The sequence below is a fragment of the Hemitrygon akajei genome, chromosome 15, assembly GCF_048418815.1.
Source record: "Hemitrygon akajei chromosome 15, sHemAka1.3, whole genome shotgun sequence".
NCBI classification, from domain to species: domain Eukaryota; kingdom Metazoa; phylum Chordata; class Chondrichthyes; order Myliobatiformes; family Dasyatidae; genus Hemitrygon; species Hemitrygon akajei.
In genome coordinates this window covers 81,172,097-81,199,411 of record NC_133138.1, presented here as the reverse complement: position 1 = coordinate 81,199,411, position 27,315 = coordinate 81,172,097, and the positions used below count along the sequence as shown (strand labels likewise).

Sequence of the window (27,315 nt, the reverse complement as noted above, 5' to 3'; positions counted from 1 at the left end):
TCTCTGCCTGCTCCTGCCCCACTGAACCCATGTCCTCATACCTCAACTTCATTCTATCCCCCATGGTTCAGTCTGATCCCATCTACATCCACAACGTTTCTCATGCTCTCAGTCTTCTCACTAACTTTCAATTTCCTGATCCTGACCACCTCATTTTCACCATGGATGTCCAGTCCATATACACTTCTATCCCCTGTTATGAGTGATGGACAGACCTGATGGACAATGGGGTGAAGAGTTAACCATTCCAAACCCCTCTCCTGAGAACTACGAACTATTGCTGTTGCTATGCTGCTCATGAGAGAGAGAGATAAAACCCAGGCAAGAACATCTGCTACAGATAAGAGGGGGAGAGAGACTGTTGATTTACTGTATTATGACTCTTCCTGAATTATTTAGCTTCCACTACAAGGACTTTACTTTGCTCATTAACATTCCTCAGGAGATAGCAGGAGTGGCCTGATTTGATGGACACAGTCATTCAGAGTTGATGGATAGCTGAGACCCCGTGAGTGGGGATAAAAGACAGGTCTGGGGAGACACCCTTCAGACACACCAGTGGACACTGACTGAGTGTTGGGAACCCACAGAAAGGTGGGGGCTTCGGAGACCGAACCAGGAGATCGGTCAGTAAAGCTCACAGTGTTACAGCAGGGCCGGTGGGGACTTGTGTGTGTGTCCACTCATGCCAGAGTGACGAGTCCACCACAGAAGAACGGTCTAGCTGAAGACCGGAGGGGTCATAACTGAATGACCACAATGACACGACGGATTAAGAAAGCCATTAAAAGGTTTGCCTGCCGCAACTGTTGCTGTTACATCTCGCTCACTCTCTCTCTCTCCAATGATTTCAATACAACAACCATAACTACTTCAGCATTTATGAACTGAACTCTATACTTTCCTATGACAATTCATTTACCCTAGACATCGATAGAGCTTGTTTATTATTGATTATTATTATTCCTACACTTTTAGGTTTATTACTGCTAACTTGTTTTATATGTATATTTGCATTTTTGATATTGTATTGTGTAGTTTACTAATAAACACCTTTAGTTTGGTACCACCAGAGTCCAACGGATTCTTCTTTCTCTGCTGGTCAGATACCCAGTTACGGGGTACGTAACACCCCCATCAAGAAGGCCTTAACACTCTCCACTTCTTTCTCAATAAAAGACCCAAACAGTTCCCCTCCACCACCACTGTCTGGCAGAAGTCCTCACACTCAACATTTTTTCCTTTGGCATCTTCCACGTTCTCCCAACGCAAAGAGTGCCAATGGGCACTCGCATGGGCCCCAGCTACGCTTTATTTTGTTGGCTACATAGAATAGTCCATGTTCCAAGCTTTCCCTGGTAATGCTCTCCAACCTTCCTCTGCTACATTGATGATTGTATTGGAGCCGCTTCATGCACCCACACTGAGCTCATCAATTTCATCAACTTTGCCTCCAACTTCCACCCTGCCCTTAAATTCACTTGGTTCATTTCTGACCATACCCTCCATTTTCTCAATCTCCCTGTCTCTATCTCTGGAGTCAACCAACATCTTTTATAAGCCTATAGATTCCCATGGTTATTTCGACTATACCTCTTCCCAACGTGTCTCCTGTAAAAATGCCTTTTCTCTGTTCCTTCTCCACTGCATCTGTTCCCAGGATGAGGTTTTCCTTTCCAGGATGTCAGAGATGTCCTCCTTCTTTAAAGTTTGGGCTTTCCATTCCTCCAAAATTGATGCTGCCCTCCTGCATATCCTGGATATCCAAGCTCACCCCATAATCCTGCAGCCTTAACAGTGATAGAGTTCGTCTTGTCCTTACCTACCACCCCATGAGCTTCCAAATCCAACATATCATTCTCCATAATTTCTGCCACCCCCAAATACATCTTTACCTGAACACACACACAACCCTGCTTTCTGCAGGGATCTCTCTCTCCACCATTCCCTTGTCCATTCATCCCTCCCCACTTATCTCCCTCCTAGTACATATCTCTGCAAGCAGCTACTCCTGGCCATTCACTTCCTTCCTCACCTCCATTCAGGGCCCCAAACAGTCCTTCCAGGTGAAGCAGCATTTCACCTGTGAATCTGCTGGGGTCGCTTATTGTGTCCTGTGCTCCCAATGCAGGACATTGGGACATTACTGCAACCTGTTATAAATTGGGGGACACATCATCGAGCACCTCCACTCTATCAGCCATAAGTGGAACTTCCCAGTGGCCAGTGTTATGAACCCCGTAACTGGGTCACTTACCAGCAAAGATAGAGAGGTCCGTTGAAGTCTGATGATACTGTTTTTAACAGTATTTATTAGTAAAAAGGCACAAAAATAATATCAATGCAAACATACAGATAATACACGTCATCAATACTAAATCTAAAAGTGTGGGTATAGTAATAATCAATAAGAAATAAGCTCTATCGTTGTCTAGGGGATAATGAATTGTCCGATGGAAATATAAAGTTTGTTCAGTTCATACAGGCTTCAGCCTTTGGAGACCGCTGGGTTTTCAATTGTTGGAGAGAGAGAGAGATTTTGAGAACAGAAACTTGCCGGCTTTCCTTTATCCGCTCTTGATCCGTATTCGTCCTTTAGCGAGGCCGTTCCGTGGAGGATTTGTCATCCAGGCAAGGATGGACACACACACAAGCCTCCACCAGTCTCATACGTTTCTCCTGGTGCGTCTAAAGGGGTTGTTCCCCAGACCCTCTTTTATCCTTACTCACGGGGTCTCAGATGTCAATCAGGTTGGGATAATGCAATCCCTCAACCAGCCCACTCTGGTCACCCCCTGAGGGCTTCAATGAATAGTACAGTACTCAATACACAATTCCGTCTCCAAGAGACAATGGCCGTTATCCGTGGCTTTGTCTTGCTGAGGCCAGGACACATTCCAAAACCTTGAGGATTCTCTCTCATTTCCTGGGTCCCAGACCCAAATTAATAGCGATCTTGCGATTCTCAAGAAGGAGGGGGCGACTTTGTACCCTTCGGCCCCTCAGAGTTGTGGCACATTCGTAACACCAGACATTTAATTCCCATTCCAACATGTCAGTCCATGGCCTCCTCTTTTGCCACTATAGGGTTGCCCTCAGGGTGGAACAGAAACACCTTATATTCTGACTGGGTATGCTTCCAACCTGATGGCATGCATATCAATTTCTCCTTCCAGCAAATAAATTTCCCTTGCTCTCCCATCATCTTCTTCTTCTATTCCCCACTCTGGCCACTTACCTCTTCTCACCTGTTCCCAGGTCCCCTCCTTCTATCACCTATCCCTGGGTCCCCACCTCCTTCCCTTTCTCCCATGGTCCACTCTCCTCTCCTATCAGATTCCTTCTTTTCCAGCCCTTTAACTTTCCTATCCACCTTGCTTCACCTAGTACCTTCCAGCTATCCTTCTTCCCCTACTCCCATCTTCTTACTCTGGCATCTTCCTCCTTCATTTCCAGTCCTGAAGAAGGGTCTCTGTCATACGGTGGGCATTGAGAGTGAACCCAAATGCAGACACAGACACTGAAGTATTAGTGAGAGGACTAGGTTTGTCAAGAAAGCAAGGGAAGTGGGGGAGAAACAACACTGGACTAGACACAGGCCCTGGATGAGACTAGGATACAGGGCCTAGACTAGGGCTAGGGACCTGGACGAGGAACCTGGAACTTGGAACCTTGACGAGGACTCTGAGCCAGAGACTGGACAGGGACCCGGAACCTGGGTCTTGACACGGGCTCGGACTCCGGATCTAAGCAAGGACAAGACATGGCAAGACAACAGGACTGGATGTGGGGGCAGGACGCTGGACTCCTGGGCTGGATGAGGACGTGAAGCTCAGACTTGTTTTTGGAGACAGGAACACAGAGCCTTGGCCTTGGGAGACAGGAACGGAGAACACAGAGCCTTGGTCTTGGGAGACAGGAACGCAGAACACAGAGCGGGGACCCCTCCTTGGGAACAGGACGTAGGGCCGGGACTCATACACAGAAAGCTGAATACGACGAGACAGTTCCCAACACTAAGTAGCAGCAAACAGCCGGACCTATCTAGCGAAGGCATGGACAGAGACACAATTCCAACTCAAGGTAGCGGCAAATGGCTGGACCTATCTAACGAAGGCGAGGACACAAAGAGATAGTTCCAAACAACAAAAGACAATTCCTTATCTGGACACAGCAAGGCTCCGGTCTTGCTTCAGCGATAGAACTTGACAGCGAGAATAGGCGAGGACACAGGCGGGGCTCCAGGCAAAAGGTAGGCGAGAGCCCCAGGTGAGAGGGTAGCAGGTGGGCTACAGAAAGAAGGGGAAGGGAAGGGAACAGTCCAGCCTCAGGGGGTAACAGCAAAGACGGCCTGGCTTACCCCACAGAGGCAAGGACAAGATACTGACAAGATGACCCAGCACCCGCACTCAATTCCAGGGCCACTTATATTCCCAGCCCTAAGACAAGCATCAGGTGTTTATGATTAACCCCAACTGAAACAAGGGACAGCTGGAAGACCCGGAGTCCGGAGTCCGGAGTCCACAGACCGGACCGTGAACCAGAACGTGAACTTCACGGACCAGACCTTGACAGTCTCAGACCGAAACAGCAAGTGTTTATTTGTTTCCATTGATGCTCCCCAACCTGCTGAGTTCCTCCAGCATGTATATGCTGTCTCTTTCCTTTTATACTCCCTTGGACTTCCCTTATCAGCCATGGTTGCTTTATCCTCCCTTTGGAATACTCATTCAATATATGCAATAATGTAGGGGATAGAATTAAGAGCAGTCTACATTCAGCAAGGTAGGAATGGGGAGCAGAAAGGATATGCGATTAGTGAGAGGGAGAAGGCAGCTTCAGTAGAGTTAAAGACAGTTGCTTATATGGAGGAGAAGTAGCAACATGCATAGTTTGAACCTAAAGTCCTATTACTGCACAGTCATGTTTATGAATTCAATGTGAACACAAAGTTACTGAATCACTTAACATTCAGTAAGGAAGAGAAGCAAATGCAACAGCAGATTTTCTGCACTATTATGGTAACAAATATTGAAGTCTGTTTCATCGGCTGATGCAGGTGTCATCTTAGCAACAGTCATTGCAGGAGCCATTATCGCTACACTTCTCCTCTTTGCCATTTGGCTCTGGACACAAAAGAAAGATTTGTTCAGAGGTAAGTTCCCTGCTACCATTTGCTAATTATTGGAACAATTCACCACAGGAGGAAGCCAATGAGTCTATTAGGTCTATACTTGCCCCATGAAAGAGTTATCCTTTCACCTTTCTCTGTTGTTGTCCATTCACCTCCTTCTTTCTTATCAACTCAGATCTTGGTGCCCTAATCAATCTAATTCAATTTTAGTTAATTTATTCCACTACAATTTATCTTTTTCTCCAGGTATTTCTTTCTCACACCTTGATGGGACTAATTCTAGATCAGCTAGTCCAGATCTCGCTGCAAGTTTTGAAAGTCTTCATCACTATCCACTATATCCTCAGTCTTGGTGTCATCTGCAGATTTGCTGATCCAGTTTTCCATATTATCATCCTGATCATTGAAATAGATGACAAATAACAATGGACTCAGCATCAATCCCTGAGGCACACGACTAGTCACAGGCCTCCAGTCAGAGAAGCAATTGTCTACAAGTATTCTCTGGTTTCCAGAGGACAATTTTGTCCCTTGCTATCCTTTTGCTGTTAATATCTCTGTAGAAGCCCTTAGGATTCTCCTTCACCTATGTGCTTGAGCAACCTCATGTCTTCTTTTACCCCTCCTCATTTCTTTCTTAAGTGTTCTCTTGCATTTCTTATGCACCCTGAGTACCTCATTTGTTCCTGCCTGCCTATACCTGCCTGCTCTGTACCTCCTTCTTTTTCTTGACCAGGGTATCAATATCTCTTGCAAACAAAGGTTCCCTAAACCTGTTACCCTTGCCTTTTATTCTTACAGGAACACAATATTTGTACTCTCAAAGTTGCACTGTTGAAGGCCCCCCACTTATCCAGTACACCTTTGCCAGAAAACAACCTGTCCCAAACTACACTTGTTAGGTTCCTTCTGGTACCATGAAAATTGGCCTTTCTCCAATTTAGATCCAAGGACCAGATCTATCCTTTTCCAAGATTTTCTTGAAACTAATATCATTGCGATCATTAGTTGCAAAGCATTCTCCTACACAAACTTCTGTCACCTGCCCTGTCTTTTTCCTTAATGGGAGTTCTAGAATTGCACCCTGTCTAGTTGGGACTTCTATGTAATGATGAAGGAAACTTTCCTGAAAACACATTTGTCAAACTCTTTCCCATTGAGCTCTTTTATAGTATAGGAGTCTCTGTCAATATGTGGAAAGTTAACATCACCTACTCTCACAACCTTATATTTCAAAGTTCAAAGTTTCTTGCAACAGTCTATGACCCCTCTACAAATTTGCTTTTCTAAATTCTGCAGGCTGTTGTGTGATCTTTAGTATAGTCCTATCATTATGGTCATACCTTTCTTATTCCTCAGTTCTACCCATCAAGCCTCACTAGATGAGCTCTCCATTCTGCCCTGACTGAGCACTGCCAGGATATTTTCCCTGACTAGTAATTCCACCTGTCCCACTTTAAGCCCTTCTGCTCTATCATGCCTAAAACAACAGAACCCTAGTACATTCCTCCTGCAACCAAGTCTCACTAATGGCTACAACGTCATAACTCCACATTGTGATCCATGCCCTAAATCATCCATCTTTCCTGCAGTACTCTTTGCACTGAAATGTATGCAGCTCAGAACATTATTCCCACCATGCTCAACCTTTTGATTCCTAACCTTGTATGTAGGTTTAAGAATATCTTTCTCTACAACCACTCCACAATCTACTCTAGCGCTCTGGTTCCCAATGCCCTGCAATTCTAGTTTAAACAGCACTAGCAAACCTTCCCGCCAAGGTATTGGTCCCCTTCCTGCATAAGTGCAAACAGTCCTTTCTGTACAGGTACCAACTTTTGTGGAAGGGAGTCCAATGATCGAAAGATATGAAGTTCTCCCTCATGCATGTGTAAAATTGTATGATCTTCCTATTTATGGCCTAACTAGCATATGGCACATGCAGCAATCCTGAGATCACAACCTTGGGGGTCCTGTCACAGGGGAAGTAACAAACTATCTGAAGATGTCATTCTTGTCCACTGAACCTCCTTTCCCTTCCTCTACCTAATGAATCCCCTATCGTTTTAGCTTGGCTATCTTCCCCCTTTCTTTCTGCGCCACAGAGCCAGATTTAGTGTCAGACATCTGACTGCTGTGGCTTTCCTCTGCTAGGTCATTCCCCCTCCAAAACAGTATACCTATGGTTGAGGGGAATAGCCATAGGACTACTCTGCACTGTGTGCCTATCCTCTTTCTGCCCCCTGAGGGGTCACTCAGTTTCCTGTGCCCTGTACCTTGGATGTAATTACCTCCCTGTATGCCCTGTCTATCAACCCCTCTGCCCCCTGAATGATGCAGAGTTCATTCAGTTCCAGCTGTGACTCATGCAGGTCTGTTAGAAACTGAAGCCGGACGCACTTCTTGCAGGTGTAGTCAGGGACACTGGACGTCTCACTGCCTTCCCACATTCCTCAGGAGAAGCATTGCAGCATCCTGTCCGGCATTCCCACTGCCCTAAATGTGTAACAAGAAAGAATGAAAGACTAAATAACAAAAAAAAATCTACCTACTGCCTCTGCCTCTTCTCACTCCAGCCTCAATGAGCCAAAGCGTCAACTTCCCACTCCAACACAGGCCCATGCACACAATGGCCACTCTATGTAAACCTAACTTCTTTACATTGCTTCTTGCCAACCATCTAATTATAAACAATCCAAAGTCTCCTTCGGAATTGTTGATTGCAAAATATGTGACTGTCCCCACTCGCTTCTTTTAAACTCTCTCTCCCTCTATGTAATCTGTTAACTCCCCAGGAACATTAAGATTATATAGAGTTATATTATGTGGCAAAATGTGTTGTATTATCTGCAAGGGTAGGGTAATAATTGTACCAACAAACTGGATAAATAAAAAGAGAGAACAGTATACCAGTGAGTGGGAGGGGATAGAGTCCAACATCACCTAGTGAGCCAGATGCCAAACAACTGGAAATTCCAAAATGAATTATCAGAGTTTTACTCTAATTTTAAAATGTTGCCATTACAATGTAAGACAAACAATTATGCAAAGCAAGATTTAATTAATTATTCAAGGTCAGATCATTTCAATGTTGGCTGTGGAATAAGTGTGCAAGAGACTAGGGAGAAATTCACTTCCATGGAACCATTTGCTTCACTGAGACATCATACAGAGTTTTGATTTAAGCTGTATCTGATAACTACACCCAGTGACCTCAGAGCCTTCTTACTAAGCATTGGAGTTACCACCTCAAACTTGTGCTCAAGTCCCTGGCACGAGACTTGACCCCCTGACTTTCAGTCAAAAAATTAAAGTACTGCAGTTTGCTACGGCTTACAGATCTTCCTCTGTTTTCATCCCCAGGTAAAAACATGGAATCTGATTCTCAACCCGTCATCCAAACAGAGATGCAGGATCTGACAGAGGTTAGTGAAGTTGTTGTTGCTCTGACAAAATGCGTTCTTGCGGGAGATGGGCTAAACTGACTAGCAAATGGCTTTCAGTCCAGGTAAATGCACATTGGGATATAAAACCAGGGGAGGGTTTATAGAATAGTAGGGCCCTGGGGAGTATTATGGAAGAGAGGAACCTCAGAGTTAGGGCGGTGAAGAAGGTATTTGACATGTTGACCTTCATCATTCGGAACAATGAATCCAGTAATGGAAGTTATGTCGCATTTAATTCTCTGTAGAATGAATCATGAGGAGCCCACTTGTACTTGGTCTTCCCAACAGCCTTTGTTCCTGTTTAAACAGTACTGTCACCTGATTCAAAAGCTGGAATTTTAATCCTTTCCATCAAATAAAGACAGCAGATAGAGTTGCCTCCTCGCAGGTCTAGGGCCCTGTGTTCAGTCCTGGCCTCATGTGTCATCTGTGCATTCTTTGTGTGATTGTGCGGATCTTCAACCACATCCCAACGATGGCTTCTGTGTAGGTTAATAGTAAAAAGAATCTAAAGGGAGTTGATGCGTATGTGAGCAAGAGAGTAAGATGAAGGGATCCAGGGAATTAGCAGAGCGAGAGTAAGACAAGTGGGATTGCTACACTGTGCTGAACAAGTATCATAAAGTCATAGTCATACATCATGAAAACAGGCTCTTTGGCTCTACTCATTTATGCTGACTGTGTTGTCTAGTGAGCTTGTCCATCTGCCTCCATTTGGCCCATAGCCCTCTACATCTCTCCTATCCATGTACTGATCTAATTGGCTTTTAACTGTTACTAATGTGCACACCTCACCCACTACAATATTTCTGGCAGATTATTCCAAATACAGACAGACAGACAATCAAGACATACTTTATTGATCCCGAGGGAAATTGGGTTTCATTACAGCCGCACCAACCAAGAATAGTGAAGAAATATAACAATATAAAACCATAAATAATTAAATAATAATAAGTTAATCATGCCAAGTGGAAATAAGTCCAGGACCAGCCTATTGGCTCAGGGCGTCTGACACTCGGCACTTTATGTGAAGAAGCTGTACCTGATGGCCTTCTTAAATATCTCATCTCTGATCTTAAGCTATGCCCTCCAGTTTTTAGCATTCCCTCTCTGGGGTAAAAAATACTATGTGCTTTCACCCTGTCTTTGTCCCTCATCGTCTTATATACCTCTATCAAATCACCCCTCAATCTTCTACAATCCAGGGAATAAAGCTACACAATCTCTCCTTCTGACTCAGAGCCCCAAGTCCAGGCAACATCCTGGTAAATCTCTTTTGCACCCTTTCTAGTTTAATAACTTCTTTCATATAACATGATGACAAAATCTGTACTGTGTACTCCAATACCAATGTCTTATATAGCTGCAACATTACTCCCCAATTTCTATATTCATTGTTCTGAAAGATGAAGGCCAGCATATCAAATAACTTCTTCACCACCCTATCTAATTATGATACAACTTTTGGCAAACTATGAGTTTAACTTTTATGTTCCTCTCTTCCATAATACTCCCCTGGGTCCTCCCATTCTACCCTGGTTTTATATCCCAATGTCCATTTACCTGGATTGAAAGTGATTTGCTAGTCCTCAGACCACTTAACTAGTTAATCAAGATCCTCATTTATTTCTCCATAACCTTCCACACTTTCTACAACACCACCTATTTTAGTACCAACCACAAAATTATTATGCTTTATACACTCACATCCAAGCCATGTATAAAAATTAGAAACAACACACCACATATACATATAAAAATTAGACCACCGTCCTTTGTAGCACACTACTAGATACAGGCCTCCAGTCTGAGAAACAACCCTCAGCCATCACTCTCTGCTTCCTACCTCTGAGCCAAATATGAATTCGATCTGCTATATCACCCTGGGTCCTATGCAATCTAACCTTCCAGAGTAGCCAAGGTACCTTGTCAAAGGTGGGTGTGGTGGTTAATCAAATAACCAGGTTGGTAATCTAGAGGACTCCACCAGCAGTCCGGAGTCCTGAATTTATATCCCACAATGCCAGTTATGTCTCCCATAATTTACAATGGGGAAATCTTTTGTTGGACCGTTCATCAGGCTTTCCTGAACCTATTCATATTGAATAGTAAGTGTAGGGTTATATGGAAAAAATTGATAAAATAAACTTTTTAATTACTTGTGTTTTTAATGTTTTAGTTAAGTTGGCATGTTTTATGCTAATTTTATTTCCTATTTTTTTCAATTGCTTAATAGCTTAAAAGCTCTGGTAATTGTCCATTTTAATGACAATGAAGACTATACAAGCCTTTGACAGTTGAGAAAAATGGAGAAGGGTTTGTTTGGTTGTCAAAGATTTCCAGAGTTTCATGGAAAGGGTTTGTCTCTTAACTCACTGTGTCACATCATTACATTGATTGAGGTCATGTTGCTGCCATTAGTTTCCTGCTGTCTTCAGAACCAACAGGGGCATAGAGATGGAAAGTTTGAGGAGAATAGGGAAAACAGATGGTAGCTGGATGTGGCAAGACCCTCTCAGAAAAGTACAGGACCTTGCTTTGAAAACTGCATGAGTGCTTTAAAATTTTGACCTTGTCTCATTTGCAGATCACACCAACAAGTAATTCTGTCATCAGCAGTGTGTACGACAACTTGTTTACGTCGAAAAGAGGGGAAAGGAAATGGAAATTTTCTAGGAGAAGCTCAGGAAATTCCTTGCACTATGCTTCCCTACAATTTGTCTATAAACATAAGGGCGGAAAAGCAGCAAGACCCAACACAGAACAAGCCGAAGTTGGTGATGCACAGGTAACTTCCTTTCTATGTATCTCAAGGAATACCTCACTAGAATCATACCATTGAGGCTGTCAAGTCTACTATAGGACATAAGGCTATGGGTTCTCTCCACCTCAAGCCATCATCACCTCCTTTTATTCCAGACTCTCTGATTTATGTTGTTATCTTATAAGTATCCATGACACTTGCTTCAAATGCTTGATGTGATGGTGGATAAAATATCTTGACCAATCAAGGAAAAATAGATTCTCCTGAATTCCTCATTGATTTTTGTAATGGCCGCCTCAAATATATCATTGCAAAATATGGACTTCAGCGTAGCTGAGAACTTCTTCTGGGCAGCTTCTTTATTAAATCTTTCCTTGAGGTCATCCATATGGATTTTTTTTTAATTTTCTTATCATTGAAAACCGGTTTCATCTTTAAAATAATTTTTTGTGCATCTACTTTTGTATCACATGAATAGTAATAGTGCTTAGTGCCCTATATATTTTCCCTTCAAAGTTCTGGATTAGACTGTATTGCATTACATTTGAAATGTGGTGGCACTTTTTATCGCATTTTATGGTTTCGTTTGTCAACTTTGTTACATTTAATTAATTGTATCCACAATTCTGGACATATCTATCACATTCAGATTCATACTTTTCAGATGAATAACTCACTTATGTCAAAATTTCCCCTCCCTCACCCACTTTCAAATCTCTTACTATCTCTTCTTTCAGTTAGTCCTGACGAAGGATCTCGGCCCGAAACATCGACTGTACTTCTTCCTATAGATGCTGCTTGGCCTGCTGCGTTCCACCAGCATTTTGTGTGTGTTATTTGATATCTGCATTTGTTTGCACCATCTTCCATTCCTTTCTAGTTCTTCACAGTTTCAATCTGATGTCATGTGCAAAATTTTAGTGTATTTCAATTCCTGAGTGCTGTTAGCGTGTGAAATTATGACATAGTCCTTCGCATAGAACACTACAGCACAGGAACAGGAACGTTGGCTACAGTGTTCTGCTGAACAACTTATATTAGCTCAATAGCTACAATAACTCCCTGAAAGTGGCTGTCTAGGTTGATAAGGTGGTTAAAAAAGCATATGGCATGCTTGCCTTTATTAGTCAAGGCACTGAGTTCAAAAGTCAGGAATTTATTTTGCAGCTTTATATAGCTCTAGTTAGGCCCCATCTGGAATATTGCATGAAGTTCTGGTTTCTGACGTTGAGGCTGTGGAGGTACAGAAGAGGCTTACCAGGATACTGTCTAGATTAGAAGGCATATGCTATAATAAGGCATTGGTCAAACTTGGGTCATTTTCTCTGATGTGGCAGAGTCTGAGGGGAGATCTGACAGAGGTACTATGAGAGGCATAGATAAAGTGGACAGATGGTATCTTTTCCCCAGGGTTAAAATGTCTAAAGCCAGAGCACATGCATTTAAGGTGAGAGGAGATAAATTCAAAAGAGATGTGAGGGGCAAGATTTTTTACAGAGAATGGTGGCAGTCTGGAATATGCTGCCTGGGATTGTGATAGAGGCCAATATATTAGGGATTTTTAAGAGAAATTTAGCTAAGTACATGAATGTGAGGAGAATAGAAGGATATGGACATTGTGTAGGCAGAAGTGATTAGCTTAGTTGGCTATTTGATTACTAATTTAATGTGCCACCTCTGTCTTCTACGGTCAAGCCAGTTCTGAATCCAAACAGCCCATGCATCTTAACCTTCTGGATGAGCCTCCCATGAGGGACCTTGTCAAACACTTTACTAAAATCCATGTAGACAACATCTACAGCTCTACTTTCATCAATCATCATCGCAACTTGTCCCGCACAAAGCCACGATGGCCTAATTAGGCCAGTTTTCCAAATGCTCATAAATCCTATCCCTAACAATTCTCTCCAGTAACCTTCCTACCACTGACATATATAGCTACTTACCAGTCCTCTGGGACCTCACCTGTGCCTAGAAAGGACCCAGTAATCTCATTTCTTGCCTCTCTCAATAACCTGTGGTATATTCAATCAGGCCCTGGAGACTTATCCTAAATGCTCTTAAAAGAAACCCAACATCACATTTCTGTTACTTTTCCTTCTTTCTTTATTTCTGTTATTTCATTATTTATTAGGTTTTTTAAACAGAAGTAATTTCTTAAGAACTATTGGTCACATTTTAAGTATATACCTTTTGACTATAGAGGCAATGCTAATTCATTTTGCATTCAATTGATTACTTCTTCCATGGCTTCTCTCCGAATTCTATGTGGAGGTACCTGGTAGCCCTGCCTTATATTTGGCCACAGTTCCTGGCCTCCCACTCCTCCATATGTTATGGACCTCTCCAACATTTCATCCTCCACCAGATCCATACCTTGAACTGCTGGTTCTTTGCCTTCTCGGGTCTAGTAAGGATGGGGTGTGGGATAAGAAAGGTTGGGGACCCCTGGTTCGGAAGTTCGCCCATCTCCAGACCGCAGATCCCACCACCTCCAACTCCAATTCTGATGGCCCTAGATGCCACCAGACCGCTGTCCCTGTTGCCTCTTGCAATCCCAGCTCCAATGGCTCTGGACGCTTCCAGGTTGGTGATACAATTATCACCAACCCTGGTTTCAACAACGCGAACATACCGAGACCCCAGGTTCCACCACCACCAGTGATGGTTCCGATGATCTGGATGTCTCCAGACTGCAAATTGTGTGGCCTCTATCTCCAGTTCCAACCTGGACCTCAACTGTCAGCACTTCCAGGATGAGACGTTACTTGCTGCTGCTGGGTCCCCAGGATCCCCTTCCCCCATCATCACTCTCCAACTCCAAGTCTCTCAGATTCCACCATCCTTTGCTCTTTGGAGCCTCCATCTCTATCTCACCCCACTTCACTGAACACCCCAACCCTCCTCTTCCATCTGGCACCACCAACTCTCTTCCTCCTTCTGACCCCAGCTCTACTCCTCACCATGTCTTCACTATTCCCTCCGATCTTCCCCTGAGCTCTTCTTCTGGCACCTCTGTCTCCTAGCCCTCTTCGTTGGGAAGGTTTCCCCATCATGCACTTCAGACCCCTTCTCCCATCTCCAAACCTCCTCTGCTCTGGTTCTTTTCATCTCAAATAGCTGACTGGACAACAACCATATTGATTTCAGCACTCCTTTCTCCTCAAACTTTATTCCCTCTCAACGCATTTCCCTCCACTCTCACTGCAAATCCCAACTTTGCCATCAAACCCGCAGACAAAGGAGGTGCAGTTGTAGTGTGGTGGACAGACCTCTACCTTGCTGAGGCTAGTCAGCAACTCTCAGACACCTCCTCATACCTACCCCTTGAAGAGGACTCCACTCCAGGCTATCAGAAAACTGGCCCCAACACCAACACTGACTTCATTGACTCTAGAGAACTCCCATCCACTGCCACCAAACATACGCTCCCCTTAACCCGCACTGCTTGCTTCTGCCTCCTACACCAGGTCTACAAACCTGACTGTCCGGGTAGACCTATTGTCTCTGTCTGCTTTTGACCCACTGAACTCGTGTCCTCATACTTCAACTCCATTCTATCCCACTTGGTTCATCTCTTCCAACCTAACAAACACAACACTTCTCATGCTCCTGAACTCTTCAATTACTTTCAATTCCCTGGCCTTTTCCATCTCATTTCACACCATTCATGCCAAGTCCTTATACACTTCTGTCCCCCATCAAGAAAGCCTTAAAGCTCTACCCTTCTTTCTCAATAAAACAACTAACCAGCTCCACTCTACCACCACCCTCCTCCATCTGACAGAACTGGTCCTTGTCTTTAACAATCTTTACTTTGGCTCCTCCCTCGTTCTCCAGACTCAAGCGGTAGCCATGGGCACCAGCTATGCCTGCATCTTCATTGGCTAAGTGGATAGGCTATGTTCCAAGACTTCCCCAAATGCTCCCCAAAACTTCCTCCTTATTGATGACTGCATTGGTGCTGCTTCATGCACCCATGCTGAGCTTGTAAATTTCATCAACTTTGCCTCTAACTTCTACCCTGCCCTTAAATTCACTTGGTCTATTTCTGACACATCCCTCCCCTTTCTCAATGTCTCTGACTCCGTATCTGGAGACAAACCGTTGATCAACATCTTCTATAAACCTACCGATTCACACGGTTATCTTCACTGTACATTTTCTCACCCTGTCTCCTCAAAAATGCCATTCCCTTTTCTCAGTTCCTTCACCTCTGCCACATCTGTTCCCAGGATGCAGCTTTCCATTCCTGGACATCAGCGAAGTCCTCCTTTTCAAAGAACAGTGTTTCTCTTCCTCCACCATTGATGCTGCCCTCACCCACATCTCCTCCACTTCCTATACATTGGCACTCACCCCATACTCCTGCCACCTTAGCAGTGATAAGAGTTCCTCTTGTCCTAACCTACCACTCCACAAGCCTCTGCATCCAACACATTATTCTCCACAACTTCCACCATCTCCAAGGTGATCCTACCATCAAACTTATCTGTAGTTCCGCAACATCCCCCCACCTTCTCCACTTTCCACAGGGATCATTCCCTCCATGATTCCCTTGTCCCTTCATCTGTCCCGATTAATCTCCCTCCCGGCACTTATGCCTGCAGGTGGATAAAATGCTACATCTGCCCATTCCATTCACCTCCTCACTAACCTCCATTCCGGGCTGCAGGCAGTCCTTCCCGGTGAGGCAAAACTTCACCTACAAATTTGCTGGGACCGTATACTGCATCTGATGCTCCTGATGTGGCCTCCTCTACATTGGTGAGACCCATTGTAAACTGGAGACTACTTCTTCAGCACCTCTGCACCATATGCCACAAGCAGGACTTCCTGGTGGCCAACCATTTTAATTCCAATTCCCATTCCTATTCTGACATGTTGAGGCCACCCACAGGGTGATGGAGCAACACCTCATATTCCATCTGGGTACTTTTTAACCTGACAGCATAAATATCAGTTTCTCCTTCTGGTTAAAAAATCTCCTTCACCTCATCTCCCCTTTTCTTATTTTCCCCTCTCTGACCCCTTACCTCTTCTCATCTGCCTATCACTTCCCCCGGTGCCTTGCCTCCTTCCTTTCTCCTATGATCCACTCTCCTCTCCTATCAGATTCCTTCCTCTCCAGCCCTTTATCTTTCCTACCCACCTGGATTCACCTTCCAGTTATCATCCTTCCCCTCCCACCACCTTTTTATTTTGGCATCCCCCTCCCCTTCATTTCCAATCCTGAAGAAAAGTCTTGGCCCAAAACATCAACTATACCCATATTCATATCCATAGATGCTACTGACCTATTGAGTTCCTCCAGCATTTTGTGTGTGTTGTATTAATTCATTTTGGCCAAAGTCACTGAATGCATCTCTTTCTTTGGGATTTTGAATTTTCCATGTCAGGAATGTGGGCATCTTGTCCTGCAGGGGAGGGAATGGTGTGCAAATGCTCAGATATATTTTATCCGCTTTTTGTATATATAATAAAAATACAACAAAAGTATAGTGTTGAAATTAACCATATATTCAAAAATCAAGTCACTTCTGAAGGTAAGAATCTTGCCCATTTTGTGGTATGAGCTCTTTGTGTCTGAACTTGAAGCCAGATGGGGTTTGGTAATTTTGCTTCATATTATGTCTTATCCATGTTGTCAAAAGTAGCCCATGGCTGGTCCTCAGCTTCCAAGCCTGTGGATAAGTGTCCCTTACTGCAGACACAAGAGCTGTCGTTGTTGGTGTTCTTCATTGTCTTCCTGAGAGACAAACCAACACACCAAAATTCAACCTTGATTGTCAGGATCTAGGAAAAAAAAGGAGGTAAATGAAGCTGGGCTTTATCTTATTTGATGTAATCTCTTCAATAGGTGAGCAAAATCAGACCAGATATATGGGCAATAAGAAGGAAGCAAAGCAGGTTAAAGCTGGGAGACAGAGAGGCTGGATTCCAGAATTCTATCACTACCCTAAATGCCAAGGTGAAGGAAGGGGTAAGGCAAATGAAGCAAGTCAGGAAGGGAGTTGGAAGTTTGTAGGGCTGTAAACCTTTATAGAGATAGGAAGGAATAAGTCATGACTCAGCCTGACCATAAAGGTAGCAATTTAAAAGCTGAAGCTCAGTACCAATTGGAGCTAATGATGACACTGGGTACGGATGGAGGCATTGTGAGTCAGATGAAGAGAGCAGAGTAATTGATGGGAGTGGAAAAGATGTTTCCTATGGTGGGAATGTTTAAGACCAGAGGACACAGCCTCAAAGTAGAGAAGGCACCCTTTGAGAACTGAGATGAGGAGGAATTTCTTTAACCAGAGAGTGGTGAATCTGTGGAATTCGTTGCCACAGACAGCTGTGGAGGCCAAGTGTTAAAGTGTTTTTAAGGCAGAGCTTGATAGATTGTTGATTGGTTAGGGTATGAAGGCATACGGGGGTAACTCAGGAGGTTTGGTCTGAGAGGAAAATAGATCAGCCATGATGAATTGGTGGAGCAGACTTGATTGGCCAAATGGCCGAATACTGCTCCTATATCTTAAATTCACAGTAAATCAATCAGGGGAGGCCAGTCAGGAGAAGAGTGGTATAGTTGAATCTGAAGGTGTGGTACAATGTTCCAACAGCAGATGAACTGAAGAAAGGGCATCTTTAGTCAGCTTTTCACCTTAAAATGTAATACATTGCTTTCTGATTAATTTCGTCATTCTCTTAGCAGGTGACTCCATCTTCTGATTGTGGCGTGTATGAAAATATGGCAATGTTTAAGACCAATAGAAAGAAGCCAGGAGTTGTTGGAGAAGAAAGCACCGTATATGCCTGCATTAAGACTGACAACCTACAAGACAATTAGCAATAAAATATGAACATTAGAACACAAAGAAGAGAAACAGTGTTGGCCATTCAGCTAGGTCTGACATTCAATAAGATTGACTGATCTATAAACTCAGTACCACTTTGCTCCACTAACTCCATATCCTTTCATTCCTTAATGTCTAATAATTTGCCCCAAACACCGAAAGATTCCAACAAATAGTTTTATCATAGGGGGAATACATCTTCAGAAATGAAACAGAACTCTTTTAGTCATACTCTATCTCAAGATATTCTCTATGTGATATTTTGATATTCTGTACAGTTTCTCTATTCAAGAATTCCTTCTGATCCAGAAGTGACTCAAATAAAGCTGTTTTCATAGCCCTGATCCTGTGGCCTTTGCCAGGTTCTTGAGCTTCTGAGGTCAATGGCATTCCCAGTTTTGGTGCTTAATTCCCAGGATACAGGTGCATGGTAGCAAAGGGACTAGTCAGTATGGAAATTATACGTGAGGGCTTTGGAGAAGATATTCTGACAGAGTGACAATAGACAATAGACAATAGGTGCAGAAGTAGACCATTCAGCCCTTCAAGCCTGTACCGCCATTTTGAGATCATGGCTGATCAATTCCTATCAATACCCGGTTCCTGCCTTGTCTCCATATCCCTTGATTCCCCTATCCATAAGATACCTATCTAGCTCCTTCTTGAAAGCATCCAGAGAATTGGCCTCCACTACCTTCCGAGGCAGTGCATTCCAGACCCCCACAACTCTCTGGGAGAAGAAGTTTTTCCTTAACTCTGTCCTAAATGACCTACCCCTTATTCTCAAACCATGCCCTCTGGTACTGGACTCTCCCAGCATCTGGAACATATTTCCTGCCTCTATCTTGTCCAATTCCTTAATAATCTTATATGTTGCAATCAGATCCCCTCTCAATCTCTTTAATTCCAGCGTGTACAAGCCCAGGCTCTCTAACCTCTCTGCGTAAGACAGTTATGACATCCCAGGAATTAACCTCGTGAATCTACGCTGCACTTCCTCTACAGCCAGGATGTCCTTCCTTAACCCTGGAGACCAAAACTGTACACAATACTCCAGGTGTGGTCTCACCAGGGCTCTGTACAAATGCAAGAGGATTTCCTTGCTCTTGTACTCAATTCCCTTTGTAATAAAGGCCAACATTTCATTAGCCTTCTTCACTGCCTGCTGCACTTGCTCATTCACCTTCAGTGACTGATGAACAAGGACTCTGAGATCTCTTTGTATTACTCCCTTACCCAACTCTATACCATTCAGATAATAATCTGCCTTCCTGTTCTTACTCCCAAAGTGGATAACCTCACACTTATTCACATTAAACGCCATCTGCCAAGTATCTGCCCACTCACCCAGCCTATCCAAGTCACCCTGAATTCTTCTAACATCCTCATCACATGTCACACTGCCACCCAGCTTAGTATCATCAGCAAATTTGCTGATGTTATTTTCTATGCCTTCATCCAAATCGTTAACGTAAATGGTAAACAGCTGTGGTCCCAATACTGAGCCCTGTGGCACCCCACTAGTCACCACCTGCCATTCCGAGAAACACCCATTCACCGCTACCCTTTGCTTTCTATCTGCCAACCAGTTTTCTATCCATGTCAATGCCTTCCCCCCGATGCCCTGAGCTTTGATTTTACCCACCAATCTTCTATGTGGGACCTTATCAAATGCCTTCTGAAAATCGAGGTACACTACATCCATTGGATCTCCCCCGTCTAACTTCCTGGTTACATCCTCGAAAAACTCCAACAGATTAGTCAAGCATGATTTACCTTTGGTAAATCCATGCTGGCTCGGCCCAATCCTATCACTGCTATCTAGATATGCCACTATTTCATCCTTAATAATGGACTCTAGCATCTTTCCCACCACCGATGTCAGGCTGACAGGTCGATAGTTCTCTGTTTTCTCCCTCCCTCCTTTCTTAAAAAGTGGGATAACATTAGCCATTCTCCAATCCTCAGGAACTGATCCTGAATCTAAGGAACATTGGAAAATGATTACCAATGCATCCACAATTTCCAGGGCCACCTCCTTTAGTACCCTAGGGTGCAGACCATCTGGACCTGGGGATTTGTCAGCCTTCAGTCCCATCAGTCTTCTCATCACCGTTTCCTTCCGAATGTCAATCTGTTTCATTTCCTCTGTTACCCTATGTCCTTGGCCCATCCATACATCTGGGAGATTGCTTGTGTCTTCCTTAGTGAAAACACATCTAAAGTACTCATTAAATTCTTCTGCCATTTCTCTGTTTCCCATAACAATTTCACCCAATTCATTCTTCAAGGGCCCAACATTGTTCTTAACTATCTTCTTTCTCTTCACATACCTAAAAAAGCTTTTGCTATCTTCCTTTATATTCCTGGCTAGCTTGTGTTCGTACCTCATTTTTTCTCCCCGTATTGTCTTTTTAGTTAAGTTCTGTTGTTCCTTAAAAACTTTCCAATCATCTGTCCTCCCACTCACCTTAGCTCTGTCATATTTCCTTTTTTTTAATGCTATGCAGTCTCTGACTTCCTTTGTCAACCACTGAGGCCCCTTTCCCCCCTTTGAATCCTTCCTTCTCTGGGGGATGAACTGATTTTGCACCTTGTGCATTATTCCCAAGAATACCTGCCATTGCTGTTCCACTGTCTTTTCTGCTAGGCTATCCGTCCAGTCAACTTTGGCCAGCTCCTCCCTCATGGCTCCATAGTTTCCCCTGTTCATCTGCAACACTGACACCTCCGAGCTGCCCTTATCCTTCTCAAATTGCAGATAAAAGCTTATCATATTGTGATCACTACCTCCTAATGGCTCCTTTACTGCGAGATCGCTTATCAAATCCTGTTCATTACATAACACTAAATCCAGAATAGTCTTGTCCCTGGTCGGCTCTCGTACAAGTTGTTCCAAGAATGCATCCCGTAGGCACTCTACAAACTCCCTATCCTGTGGTCCAGCACCAACCTGATTCTCCCAGTTCATCTGCATGTTGAAATCCCCCATAACTACTGCGACATTACCTTTGCCACATGCCAATGTTAACTCCCTATTCAACTTGCACCCAATATCCATGCTACTGTTTGGTGGCCTGTAGACAACACCCATTTGGGTCCTTTTGCCCTTACTGTTCCTCAGTTCTATCCACACAGACTCCACTTCTCCTGACCCTATGTCCCCCCTTGCAAAGGACTGAATCTCATTCCTCACCAACAGGGCCACCCCACCCCCTCTGCCTTCTGTGGCTTAGTGATTGTTTTGATATTGAGAATCATAAAATAAGAGCCATGAATGGATTACAATTCATCTGAGCCTCATGGACAAGAAGGGAAGTTGGGGATAGGGAGTGGGGAGTGGAAGAGGGAGGAGGGAGGGGTTTGGTGAGAGGAGAGGAGAGAAGAAAGAGAGAGACGGGAAAGAAGGAAAGAGAGATGGAGTAAGTGAGAGATGGGGTGAGAAGGAAAGTTGGAGAGGCATTTCTAGAGAAAAAGGTAGAGCTTTGACAAAGAAATTGTGGAAGAGATAGATGGGGAGGGGGAGAGAGATAGGGAGGGATGGGGAGAAAGATATGGGCTACAGATGGGGAGAGAAAAAGAGAGAAAAATATATAGGGAGGAAAGAATGAGAGAGATGAGCGTATGAGAGCTCGCAGAAGCAATGAGAAAGATAGACTGGGATAGGGAAAGAAAGTGAGAGAAAAAGAGCCAAAGCAAGAGATAAAGTGAGGCAAAGAAAGAAAAAGGCAGACAATGCAGGATTGAATTATTGAACCTCTCTCTTCAGTTTAAGCACCAAACACCAAAGCTAACACAGAACTAACAGCAGCAATTGTAGAGCATGAACACGGTGCCCTCTCTTCACTGAAGCAGCACTAACACAGCAAGCTCTTCAAATTGATGTACAGGTTGTGTGCAACGTCACTAAGGCCTTCATTGTCTTTGAATCTAGAGTTTTTCAGGCTTTTAAGGGTTAACCATATTCTTGGGGACTCAGAACTAAAGAGGATAGATGTCCTTCCTTGAAGGACTTTAATGAATCATATGAAACTTTATAATAATCCGCTTAAGTTTTGTGCTGACAGACTGCCTTTTTATTCATGATGTATTTAATTAAATGAATTTAAACTTCCCGTATGCTATGGGGAATCTTGAATTTGCACCTTGGAGTTAATGTGTCACTATATCATGAAGTGAATTAATCCTGCGCTAACAAAAATGTCTCCACACTAATATAACACTAACACAGAAATAACATTCTGGTAATCTGGCACCATCAGTCCCAATATCACAGACACACCGCTCTAACACAGGACAAGTGTGGCTCTAACTCAAGGCAAATCAAAGTAAACAGTACAATCTACAACAGTAGACAGTCCAGGGAGAGTCTACTTATTCAGTTATAGATCAAAAGTACTAGTGAACAATCTATGCATTGAAGAAGCAAAATGCATGTGTGGGTATTCCAGTTGGACTATGGCTTCTGGATTGATTAAAAGCTCAAAATTCACTAGGATTCAGAGAATTTCGGGAATTCATTCATGTGTGAAAAAATATGTCTTTGGCCAGTTATGTTAAAATTACCCTTTCAATTTCCTAGAGGGACTGGATTGATAGGAGACCAATGAAATGTCCTCTCATTAGATATCCTTGGGGAATTTCCAACCCTAACTCATCCACTCTCCACTCAGATGCTGAGGGGAGAGGGAAAAAGAAAATGTAATTTCATCTCAGATTTCCAGCAGTTTATCCCTGGGCTTCAGTTTAACCTTTTTGAAGTACTCTATCTACTTACAAAACATCTTTTGTTAAAAAACAGCCAAGAACTATTAAGATTTTTCTTTTTTGCCATTGAATATTTACTCAGTATTGCATAGCAAAAAAAAATGCAGCCTATTGACCCATTACAGTCCTTAAGCCAAGAAATGCCTCCTCCAACCTATCTCTCGAAAACCTGGCACTGAGCCAAAGAGCTGTGTAGACTTTACCTGCACTGAAGGGCTGTTACACCCAATATTAATAAGTGAAAGATCAAGGGTGTGGATGAACAAATATACTGAATTATTACTGTGCATGTATGGCTATATTACATTGCCAAGACATTTCATGGTCTGTTTCACACAAGTGATTTTTTTTTAATTCTATGAGTTCCCTTTCAATCTTCAGGCTGCTTCAGGAAATATGCCTCAGTGGAAAAACAAAGTGAAGCCATTGTTGAGTCTTTGACAGCTCTGATATATGCCTTTCACTGATGCTCTCTGCAAAACAAAAAGTCAGGCTTCTTAGTCTTGATGTGAGAATCTGGTAAGGAGCTGCCACAGGTCAAACAATAGATGCCTTGACCATGGGTTGGGACTCTTTGTAAACCACCCACAAATGGGGAGGTGTTGCATATTTGTTGTAGTCTATTACTGCACAGTGTTATTAAATAGATGGCTTTTTGTCTGTTACATGTAAATTAAATCCATTTATTTGACTTAAATTTAATTGTCTTATTGGACAATCTTTTGCAAAATGCATACGTGTTTGAAGTAAGACAGCACTCAGTTCATGCGAAAAAATGATAAATAATTTACATTTATAGAGCAGCTATCATGTCTTCAGGTTCCCCAAAACTTGAATTAGGTATTTTGGAAATGTTTTCTTTTTAGGCAGTCACTGAAAATCGAGGTTAACTTGCTCCACTCTGATTTGAGGTTTGAAGTTGACTAATGAGAACAATGTGGGATTGCAGACTCTTGTCTGGTGTTGCAGGTAGGTGGATAGTTAGTGAGGTGGTGAGCTCCTTCCATCGCTCATGTGATGGTTTCTGTGTGCTTCTGTTCTGAGGCCTTAAGGTTCTCAACACCTTCACAGATCCTCCTTCTCCACCTTAAGATGCTGGAGGATCCCGGAAGTCAATAGATTTTTTGCTCTTCTCAACAAAGCTTTCAGCACACAAAAATAAAAATAAAAATCTCACTCTCCTGTAGCCAAAAGATACAAAAATTTAAAAGCATCTAACACAAGACTCAAACTCTTGTACAGATCTCTCACATGATAAGAGAGTATTTTTTTTGAACTCTTGATCTCCCAATCTTCCTCTTTGAGGACCTTTCTCTTTATTTATCTACCTGCATCGCACTTTCTCTGTAACTACAACACAATGTTCAGCTTTCTTTTTCTCTGTTTACTACCTAGGGATGACATGATCTACCTGAATAGTGTACAACCAAAGCGCTTTTTACTCTATCACAGTATATGTGACAATAATGAACTAGCTATAATCAGGTTTGTTATTCACTGACATGCTATGAAATTCATTGTTTTGCAGTGCAAGACATAAAAACCACTATAAGATAAAATAAATAACAAGTGCTAAAGAGGGATCACAAGAAAGTGTTACTTGCACAAAATGGTGGAGGAACTCGTCAGGTCAACCAGAATCTATGGAAATGAATAGTCAATGTATCAGGCCGAGCCCCTTCATCAACACTGCAAAGGAAGGGGGATGAAGCCAAAATAAGAAGGTGGTGGGGGGAGGGAAAGGAGTACAAGCCAGGTAGCTGGAGAAGGGGGGATGAAGAAAGAAATTAGGAGGTGAAGAGGGAAGGGGGAACGGGAAGAATTAGCAGAGGTTGGAGAAATAGATGTTCATGCCATCAGTTTGGAGACTACCCAGACAGAATACAAGGTGTGGCTCCTCCAGCCTGAGAGTGGCCTCATTGCGGCTGTAGAGTTGGATACGGATTGACACGTTGGAATGAGAATGGGGATGGAATTTAAACGATTGCCCAGCAGGAAATCCTGCTTTTTGCAGATAGAGAGAAGGTGCTGAACGAAGCAGTCCCACAATCTACGCTCAGTCTCACCAATGTGAAGGAGGCCACGTCAGCAGCACCGGATACAGTACACGACCCCAAAAGTTTCACAGCTGAAATGTTGCCGAACCTGGAAGTACCGTTTGGAGCCCTGGATGCAGGTGAGGGAGGAGGTGTATGGGTAGGTGCAGCAATTCTAACACTTGCAGGGATAAGTATCAGTAGTGAGCTTAGTGGAGAGGGATGAATGGAGAAGATAATGTGGAGGGAGTAATCCCTATGGAAAGCAGAGAATGGTGGCATGACAGGTCAAGATGAGTTTGATGGTAGGGTCCCGAGGAAGATGGCTGAAGTTGCAGGTATCTCTGATATCCTGGAAAGGAAAGCCTCATCCTGGGAACAGATGTGGAAGAAGTGAAGGTACTGAGAAAAGGGAATGGCATTTTTACAGGAGACAGAGTGGGAAAAGTATAGTGAGGTATCCATGGGAGTAGGTAGTATTATAGAAGATATTAGTAGACAATTTGGCTCCAGAGATGGAGACAGAGAAATCGATAAAGGAGAAAGAGGAGTCGGCGATAGACCAAGTGAATTTAAGGACGGTTAGGAAGTTGAAGGCAAATTTGACGAGCTCAGCATGGATGCTTGAAGCAACACCAATGCAGACATCAATGTAGCACAGAAATAGTTGTGGAGCACTACCAGAGAATGCATAGAACATTTTCTCGGATATGCGACCCCCTCCACATTAGAGAGATCCGACGAAGACTGGGGAACCGCTTTGTTGAGCACCTTCACTCCATCCACAAAAAGAAGAATTTCCCAGTGGCCAACCATTTTAATGCCAATTCCCATTCCCATTCCAACATGTTGGTATATGGCCTCCTGAACTGCCACAATAAGGCCACTCTCAGGATGAAGGAGCAATGCCTCATTTTCCATTTGGGAAGCCCCTAGCCTGATGGCATGAACATCGATTTCTCCAACTTCTGTTAATGTCCCCCACGCCCATTCTTCATTTCCCCACTCTGGTTCCCCTCTTACCTCTTATGTTCTCCTCACCTGCCTATTGTCTCCCTCTGGTGGCCCTCCTCCTTCCCTTTCTACCTTGGCCCGCACTCTCCTATCAGATTCCTCTTCTCCAGCCCTTTACCTTTTCTACCTATCACCTCCCAGCTTCTCACTTCATCTCTCTGCCCCCCCCCCCCCACCACCCACTTGGTTTCACCTATCACCTTCTTGCTCGTAGTCCTTCCCCCCGCCACCCACCATCTTATTCTGGCTTCTTCCCCCTTCCTTTCCAGTACTGATAAAGGGCCTGAAACATCAAGTGCTCATTTCTATGGATGTTGTTGAGATCCTCCAGCAATTTGTGGGCGTTGCTCTGGATTTCTAGCATTTGCAGAATCTCGTGTTTAACAAGACGTTGTTCAAATGCTCATGGACCATTCAGAGGCAAAATTAGAAAAAAAGAGGGCAAAAAACTAAAATGTAAAATCTACTATAAGCCTACAGACTCTCACAGCTTCGTGGACTATTCCTCTTCCCACCCTGTCTCTTACAAATATGCTATCCCCTTCTCACAATTCCTCCGTCTCCACCGCATCTGCTCTCAGGATGAGGCTTTTCATTCCAGGACTAAGGAGATGCTTTCCTTTTTTAAACAAAGGGTCTTCCTTTCTTCCACCATCAACTCTGCTCTCAAACACATCTCTCCCATTTCCCGCACATCTGCCCTCACCCCATCCACCTGCCACCCCACTCGGGATAGGGTTCCCCTTGTCCTCACCTACCACCCCACCAGCCTCCGGATCCAACGTATAATTCTCCGTAACTTCTGCCACCTCCAACGGGATCCCACTACCAAGCACACCTCCCCCCCCCCCTTTCTGCTTTCCACAGGAATCGCTCCCTACGTGACTCCCTTGTCAATTCATCCCCCCCCCCCCATCCCTTCCAACCGATCTCCCTCCTTGTACTTATCTTTGCAAGCGGAACAAGTGCTACACTTGCCCTTACACTTCCTCCCTCACCACCATTCAGGGCCCCAGACAGTCCTTCCAGGTGAGGCAACACTTCACCTGTAAGTCGGCTGGTGTGATATACTGCATCCGGTGCTCCCGGTGTGGCCTTTTATATATTGGTGAGACCCGACACAGACTGGGAGACTGTTTCGCTGAACATCTACGCTCAGTCCGCCAGAGAAAGCAGGATCTCCCTGTGGCCACACATTTTAATTCCACGTCCCATTCCCATTCTGATATGTCTATCCATGGCCTCCTCTACTGTCAAGATGAATCCACGCTCAGGTTGGAGGAACAACATCTTATATACCGCCTGGGTA

The 27,315-nt window shown here is 43.8% G+C and overlaps 1 protein-coding gene across 1 annotated transcript in view; it reads left to right on the top strand.

Moving 5' to 3' along the window:
- The window catches only part of LOC140739086 (hemicentin-2-like), a 48,921-nt gene extending 30,532 nt beyond the window's left edge, over positions 1 to 18,389 (top strand). Inside the window, 4 exon segments of the mRNA XM_073067032.1 lie at positions 5,060 to 5,155; positions 8,498 to 8,559; positions 11,171 to 11,371; positions 18,045 to 18,389. Of these exon segments, the coding sequence (XP_072923133.1) occupies positions 5,060 to 5,155; positions 8,498 to 8,559; positions 11,171 to 11,371; positions 18,045 to 18,182 (497 nt within the window). The 3' untranslated portion in view covers positions 18,183 to 18,389.
- Positions 18,390 to 27,315: the final 8,926 nt, after the last annotated feature.